Below are 8,490 nucleotides of genomic sequence, written 5' to 3'. Positions count from 1 at the left end.
CCGAGTACTTGGTTGAATAAAATTTAAACTTGCTTTCACTATGGTCTAAACAAATGTAACTTTTTCCTTTTCACATATTTGGCAGGAAAGGAGGAGACTTTCACGTTGTAATTAGTTGTTGCCAGTTAAACGCTAACTTACGAGACCCACTCCATTGTGATTACACCAGACACTAACTAATATTTGGTGGGCAATAATTTTTCACTGTTGGCTAAATACCATTCATGACTAATGTTCTCTTTATGTACATTACTCTATGACTTTCACTCTTTTGTAGTTCCCTGGGAGAAATAGCAAAGTCCAAAGAGTTGAAACTTGAAAGAGAAAAATCAGTACTATACTCTTAATATTGTCAAAATTTAGGTGAAAAAGCAAAGAGTTGAAAGAGAAAAAGCAGTACTATGGATTGGTCTTAATATTGTCAATGTTAGGTGAAAAAAGCAAAGAGTTGAAAGAGAAAAAAGCAGTACTATGGTCTTAATATTGTTAATTTTAGGTGAAAAAAAGCAAAGAGTTGAAAGAGAAAACGCAGTACTATGGTCTTAATATTGCCAATTTTAGGTGGAAAAAAAAAAAAAACAAAGCGAGCCTAAACTTGGATTGAATAGAGGTGTAGACTTGTGTGCCGCCCCGCCCTTTTCCGCGCCTGTCAGTCCGCAACTAGCGCCAGGCGCTAGTCAAAGTCAGCCTGCCGAAGGGCCCACCAGAGTGGGACGCCCACTCACAAGACAAGAGTGGGAGACCATCCGCCCACTTACAATAATGGGACGCCCACTTACAGGACAAGAGTGGCCGACCAGCCACCCACCTTTCTGCTCGTGGGCCACTGGCCAGCTATAGCAAGCACTCAACCTGCCAGCTTGTGGTCCATAACAGCAAGCTGTTCAGCACAGCCACATACTTAGAGACCCACTGTATAGCATAGGGCAGATTTTCCATCTATAAAACGTGTAAGCCTTGAGGGCAGAGTTATTCACTCACTTCATCTTTTGTATACTTGTAAAGATACATTTTGAGCATATATCAAAAAGGGCACTTGCCTCCCAAAATCTGTGTTCCTCTTCTTTAACTTCTTGTGTGTGTTTTGCCTGAGAGTTATTCACTGCCTTCCGCCAGTGACAGAGAGTTGGACTGAAGCATTGAGCGGTAGTTAAGACCATCAAAGTTGCCCCACGCCGCCTTAGATTTTAGGCCCGTGACACTTGGCTTCATTAAGCTCTCTCTTTTGCACATAGTCAATAGGAAAGTAGAGAAGGCTCAACTTGAAAGTAGAGGTCTCATTTGACGAAGTTCGAATTCAGAAATTATTATTCAAATTGTGACTTTTGACTATTGAATTATTTAAAAAGAACTCATATAATTGAGAAAACCAAATGCATATCCTGTCCCAGAATAGTATAGCTGTCATATGGAGTGAAAAAAGGTCGCATGAATCATCATGTTTCAAAGAAATTCATAACTATTTGTATAAATAGTTGATGTGTAATGGATTAGTGCCAGTTAAACGCCAATTAGCCAGTCACAGTCCCACTCCAGCATGATAAACAATTAACATTAAATATTACTCCTTCCATCTCAATTTGTCTGACACTTTTTATTTTTCGAGAGTCAAATGTGTTGCTCTTTCATCGTAATTTTTTTTAAATGTTTTAGATTATTAATTATAGACTTATAGTACTTTTTACGTAATTTCCAAAGATGTAAATTTTATTTCAAAAAATCTAATGATTTTATGTTTAAAAACACAGTCAAAATTAGAAAGTTTGACTCTCGAAAAGATAAAAATGTCAAATAAATTGGAACGGAGGGAGTAACCGATGTTTAATGTCAATAATTTGTCGACTAGTGAGTTTTGCTGGATAAATTCCAATCATGACAAAAATCATCTTTATGCAAATTACTCTTCACATTCAAAAAATAATTAATCTTTGTATACGGACTTTACACTTTAGTAGTTAGTGAGCGGAACCAGAAAAGAGTTGAAAGAGAAAACTGTACAATATCCTAAAATATTTATTGTCAATAATATAACCATCAAATTAAATGCTTATATTAAATTTCTTTTTTCCTTGGTCAAAACTAACTCAATAACGATAGCCAATAGGGGAAATACCAAAGCCACTAAGGTTATTTTCAACAACTTCCCACAAACAAAGGGCACAAAACTAGAAGTGCCAAACTTTGGCCACATGCAGATTTCAATCGTCAAGAATCAAAGATGCTTCTAAAAAAAGGAAAAATTAATGGTACCCCATATAAGTCCACTTCTTGGAGTTCCATCCATTAATTTCTTCCTTTATCCCTACGGCAAGTTGTCGTACCATTTTCTTTTTTCTCAACTTAGATACCCCAAACTCTTCCTCACTCCCCCAAAGCAAAACAAAAATAATTATAGAATTTAAGGTTTTTTTTTATAGAAATATAAGATTGTTATATTATCTTCAAAGGTTACATGTGATGTCATAGTAGCTTGCGCGGCGGAACTTAAACTTGATTAGGATAATTCGACGTGGTATTCCTCTTATAGCCTTACTTTTGGAGATGCTTCGAGGGTACCCTTGTCATTTGCAGCTTCAATAATCTTTGTTTCTTTTGAAAATGATAGTGATTTCCTTATCTTAAATTCCTGTTCTTTCTGTAAATAATTTAAGGAGAATAAATTCTGCAAAGACCCAGAATTCAGAAAAGCAACAGGGATAATTTCTTTTTTTAAAAAGAAACAAAACATTTTGAAAAAAATCAAGGACAGCAAAAGCAAGATTGGGACTTTGAGAAGACAACACAAATGCATGCCAGTCTCGTTTGATCATTCAGTTGTAGTAAGAGAAACAAAGAGTGTTTTTTAAGAGAGAGAAAAAGATAAAATTATGAAGCCCACAAATACAGTCATAAAAGCAGTAAAAAAGAAAGCATCATCAGTGAGACAAAGTTGCCAAAGACACAGCGCATAAGCCATCACTCTCATTTCTGGTCGTGTTAAAGTTTACTTTATTTTCATTTGGACCCCAATTTTTTAATTCCAAAAAAATAAAAATATTAGGAGCTCATCATCATTCCACTCTGTTAAATCTCTGATTTGGTGGTTCCCTTGATGCTTGACATCTAAGCTTCATTCAATCATTTTCAGTAGCTCTTCTTGGACTCTTAAATTAAAGATGTCTATGGGGTTTCAAAAAATTCTAAGATAGCTCTCTCTGTTTGTAGGTGAGTCTTTGTTGTTTTCTTGACTTGGGTGTTTCAAGAATTCCTTTGTCCTGCTATTTAAGCTCTTGGGAGTGGTGAGTTTCAAGTGTTCTTTCTTTTTGATATGAAAGCTTTTGTAATTGTGTTTGTTTCTTGAGAATTATTATACTGTTAAAGGTTTGATCTTTTTGGCTGGCTCTCCTCTCGGAGAAAGAAAGGAAGAAACTTTTTTCTTTATTGATAAGTTTTGGAGGAGTACAATTGATTTAGCTATCTTTTGTCTGATAAATGAGTGAACAAAAATTGGGTCTTTGATATTTTGTCATAATCTGGATAGGTTGATTCTTATAATCAAAGAGTTTCTAAGTTCTGAGTTGTCAACCTGATTTTCAATTTCACCATCTCTTAGGGGTCCACATTCTTGTTTCAATTGTAAATGCCATATGTTGAATTAATTATGCATTGAGTGTTTTTTTGTCAAGAATGGCTGAAAGTAAACTGACAAAGGTAGAACAAGGCCAAACCAAAATTAGGAATGTTCCAATTGCTGTGACCCCAGAGGGTTTCTGGTGTTGCCCCTCTCCCAATGTGTTTCAAAAGAGCCTCAAAACACAGAATCCTTTAAACAAGCCCAAATCTCATACTGCTACAACTCAAAACCCGGCTCACAAGAAACCAACTTCAGTAGCCGAGAAAAGACCGGCTAATGCTGCACCTAAATGGGGTACTGTTTCTGATGAAAAACGAGGTGTTAGTTCTGATACACCCACTGTTACTGCATCAGTGCCTGCAGAGAGAACACCTCGGTCGAAGACTGAAAATGTACCAAGGAAAGTATCGATTGAGTTTGGTGAACCTGGAACTAGTGATCTTAGGGTGATCTTGCTAGGAAAGCAGGGGTTCACTGTGAAATTGAATGTTCACAAGAATATTCTGGTAGAAAATAGCAGTTTTTTCGCTAATAAAATATCAGAACAGCAGCCTGTGTTTCCTTGCATTGAGATTGATGATTGTGAGGATGTTGAGATATATGTTGAAACCATTGGCCTAATGTATAGCAAAGAATTGAAGCAGCGGTTGATCAAGCAAAGTGTTTCTCGCGTTCTGCGTATTATCAAGGTAATTTAGGAAATCTTGGGATGGACTTCCCTCTGTATATATCTTCGAATATTTCCGCTAGAACTGCTGCTTAAAGATAACTGCTTCATGTTTTGTTGACACAAGTAGTCAACTTTAATCCCCTTAAAGTTCAGGTTCTTCCATTTTGTAAATGTAATTCATATATGCTAGGTTGCTGTATATCTGCCATAGCTCTGTGCTTCCATATGTTTAGACTGATCAACAAATTTATTGAAAGATGCTTAGAGATGAAGGCGTAAACTCTTCAAAAGCAATTTCTGTGTTTTGTGGTTTGTTTCAGTTCAAACTATAGCTGTGACATACATATTATTGGAAACATCAAGCCTAGCTCCGTGGTACCTATATTGCTCATCAGTATATTTCATATACTGTAGATTTGATTATGTTAGCTAGTAGATGATGATACTGGTATGAATTTAGCATGCTGATGATATCTAGAAGCATCCTTTTCAGTAACCAGCACAACAACATCCTAAAGAAAATTGTAGGCATTTCTTTAGGGCAACAGTCAGAATATCTGCAGGAAAAGTTAAACTTTGATGGAGAATTTCAAAGCTGAAATCTGTAACATAAGTGGAAAAAAAATACTAAAATGGCAGCTATTAGATAATCTCCCTCTCTTGCTTTCTCGCACTATGTGCTCCCACAGGTGTGAGAGAGATTTAGACTGCCCCACGCTCTCACAACTCCATCAGATGCATGGTACCCTCATCCTGTTACTGATGCAGGAAACAAATTTTTGTTTGTTAAGTAAGTGTGACATGGTTGCAGATTACAGCCAGATTCACTGATGAGGTCAATATGAAAACCTCATTGAAATATATATTAAGGCTAAAACTGATCAGTTTTTTGCTGTCTGAGGAAGATGAAAACCTTGGAGGTGGGGGGAGTGGTGTCTCTATTGCAAGCATTGGGTTCTTGCTTGTATGTGGTAAAATAAATTTCTTGATAAGGTAGAAGTTAACAGAAAACGATGTATGTGTGGTAAAAAATTCAGTGATGGTTTTAATAGGAAGGTCTTAAATAGCGTTGAAAACTCTTTTTAGCTACCACAGAAAGTTTGCACACAGATGTCTGAGAGTTGGGGAATGTGGTTGACTATTGTTATAATGTAACGTCAGATATTTGATTGAGGGAGAAGTTGTATCAACTAACATCAGACAGTTTGAATTAGACGCATGTTTCTATGATAGGCTATTTGAATACAAATAAGTATATACATCTTGACATCCAATTATCAACTACAATAGGGGTTTATCAAATGCTGCGCTATTAGTTATATACTAGATACAATAGGAAGGTCTTAATTAGTGTTAAAAACTCTTTTAAGCTTCCTCAGAAAGCTCGCACAGAGATATGAGTAAGTTAGCGTATATGGTTGATTTTTGTGCATATAGACTAACATCCATTTGATTGAGGCATAGTAGTTGTCCTATAGATAATGTCGGATAATTTGAATGTCTGGTCTTTCTGTGATAGGCTAATTGATTAAGCGGATATGTATATATATGCTTGACATTCAATTATCAACTGCAGTAGGGCTTCAGCAAATGCTGCACTATTAACTTTAATGTGATTTTAGCATAACAAAAGGAATGTTTTCTGCTTCTGTTATTCCATTACCTTTAATATTCTCGTTTTAATTGGAGCTTAATTGAACCAATGCCTTACCTATATTCATAACACCATTTTTGAAGCTTCAATATTTAGTTTCTTGAATTTTTCCCTCTGAATTCATTGACTGACAAACTTATCTTGCATGCAAATCATTTTTATATCCTCATTGATCATGGTAATTGGATATTGCTATGATATTTTATCTTCAAAATAGTAAACAATTCCTAACTCAGAACTTTATTTTAGGTATCAGAACAACTTGGATTTAGATCATGCATGCAATCATGTTTAGAGTATTTGGAAGCAGTACCGTGGGTTGGGGAAGAAGAAGAGGAGAAAGTTGTTTCTTCAGTCCTACGGCTGCAGAGCGAAGGAATTGGAGTGACCCCTGTGTTAAAAAGGGTGTCATCTGATATTTCTAAGCCTCACAAGGACACATTCTCGCACATCCTAGACCTGGTACTCAAAAGTAATGAAGAGAGAGGCCGCCGTGAAATGAAATCCGTTGTACTGAAGCTCCTCAGGGAAAATAACTCTCTTCCAAGTTCCTCCGGCTCAGTTGACAGTTATAACGAAATAATATATGGCTCGTGCAGAAGTTGCCTGGATTCAATATTGATTCTGTTCAAACAAGCTGCTGAACCCGATTGCAACGAACCAGTAGTGAAGCAGATGGTTCTAGAGGCTGATAACCTCTCATGGATGCTTGAAATTTTAACGGACAGGCAAGCAGCGGATGAGTTTGCGGTAATGTGGGGTAGCCAGCAGGAGTTAGCTTCTCTTCATACAAAGCTACCTATTGTATCTCGCCACCATGTTAGTTGCATTACAGCGAGGCTTTTTGTAGGAATAGGAAGAGGAGAGCTTTTGCCATCAAAGGACACTCGTAACCTCTTGTTACAGACGTGGTTACAGCCATTGATCAATGACTACAGCTGGTTGCAGCACGGGTGCAGGTCATTTGACCGAAAGGTTGTGGAGGAAGGAATTGGCAGAACAATCCTAACGCTCCCTCTGGAGGAGCAGCAGAGCATTTTGCTTTCTTGGTTAGGCAGTTTCCTCAAGGCTGGTGATAATTGTCCAAATCTTCAAAGAGCATTTGAAGTCTGGTGGCGTCGGACTTTTGTCAGACCATATGCTGAGTCAGGAAATAGCCGCCCATTAGACCACGCGATGACTCCAAAAGTGACGGAGCATTAGAAGTTTTAACGTATTATGTAAAGGAAACTGATGAAGATCAATGGTTTGTGGGCTCAGTGCGGTATGCGATCAAGAAGGATTTAAGAGTGGCTTTGTCAAATCAAGGGATAAACTGCTAATCGGTATAAGGTCTAACTGATTCCAACAATTCCTTGTGTGAATCATGTAAATCTCTCAAGTATCATTTCAATTGTCTAATTTGGTGTGTTAGTGATTTGTCACATGTAATACAAGTTGGTTGTGTGAAATTATAGTTGGATCAAATTTTCTGACAGGACTTCTCTCTTCATAGAGTCCAATAGTCCTTGGAGTAATGTAACATATTGTATTAGCTTCCATCTGTTAAGAGATGAATTTTACAAGCTTTATGCAAGTTCTATAACATTTTCATAAACAATGGTGTATCAAGACAGTTCAAGAATATGACTCTTAATTTATTACTTCACTAGATGAAGTAACCTTCTCCCATTTCCTTCTGAAGGAACTTGATATGCATGAACAACATTTACCCACAGGTGGCCTTCAATTTATATGAGTAGTCTAAATTGAGTTTTTATTTTGTAAAAGTACTTTCATAGATAAATCTGGAATTTCATGTAAGTGGGATGATTTTAGGCAATCCCCCCCCCCCCCCCCCCCCCAAAAAAAAAAAAAAAAAAAACTGGTGATTTCAGGGGGCACTTAGCTTCCTTTTTTTTTCCGTAGGATAAAGTAACCAAAAAGGATTTGTCTTAATTTTGGTTTTCTTTTGGCAGCTCATCTAGATTTCTTGTTCAATCAATTAAAAGGCAATGCAAAGATCAAAGGCCAGAGCCCTTTTGCAAACCCCTTATGACCCAATCTTTCCTTTTTCTCCTAGAAGAGAAATGAAGTCGTTAAACAAAAAAGTCTTAACAAAATTGCAATGTCAAGATAGGCGCTAACTACTCTCATAGTTTTTTTTATTATGAGAACTCTAGTAGATTGATGATGCTTTTGGTTATCAACATCAAATGTTCATTTTTTTTTTTTTTTGGTCTCACTGCACTTAATTTAGTTATGAATATTTATATAGTACTTTGTACTTCGTTTATGGTTCAATTTATAAGATGTGGAGGTATACAAATTTCTATATATGGCTCAATTTGACACATTCTTTTTCCAAGTCATCAGAGGCAAGTCGAGAAAATCTAATTGTGGATGTTATACGTGCTTGTTTAATTCTCATTGGCGGGGTGCTAAAATTTATATGCATTTTAAGGATGGGTGGCAAAAATTTGACCCGCCCATGTAACCTGCCCAATCCTCAAGTTTTAATGGGCTTTGAACTAGAGTGAATTTGATGATGAGTTACCAAGTTAACCCATAAAA

The 8,490-nt window shown here is 36.7% G+C and overlaps 1 protein-coding gene across 1 annotated transcript; it reads left to right on the top strand.

Moving 5' to 3' along the window:
- Window positions 1–2,689: 2,689 nt before the first annotated feature.
- On the top strand, window positions 2,690–7,516 carry LOC132621513 (BTB/POZ domain-containing protein At3g50780). Its single transcript, XM_060335811.1, has 2 exons — window positions 2,690–4,302; window positions 6,187–7,516. Exons 1-2 carry the CDS (start codon window positions 3,667–3,669, stop codon window positions 7,138–7,140), a joined length of 1,590 nt encoding a protein of 529 aa, XP_060191794.1. The 5' UTR covers window positions 2,690–3,666; the 3' UTR covers window positions 7,141–7,516.
- Window positions 7,517–8,490: the final 974 nt, after the last annotated feature.

This window comes from Lycium barbarum, chromosome 12, assembly GCF_019175385.1.
Source record: "Lycium barbarum isolate Lr01 chromosome 12, ASM1917538v2, whole genome shotgun sequence".
NCBI lineage: Eukaryota > Viridiplantae > Streptophyta > Magnoliopsida > Solanales > Solanaceae > Lycium > Lycium barbarum.
The sequence above is the reverse complement of the archived record's forward strand: the minus strand, read 5'-3'. Positions and strand labels throughout refer to the sequence as shown.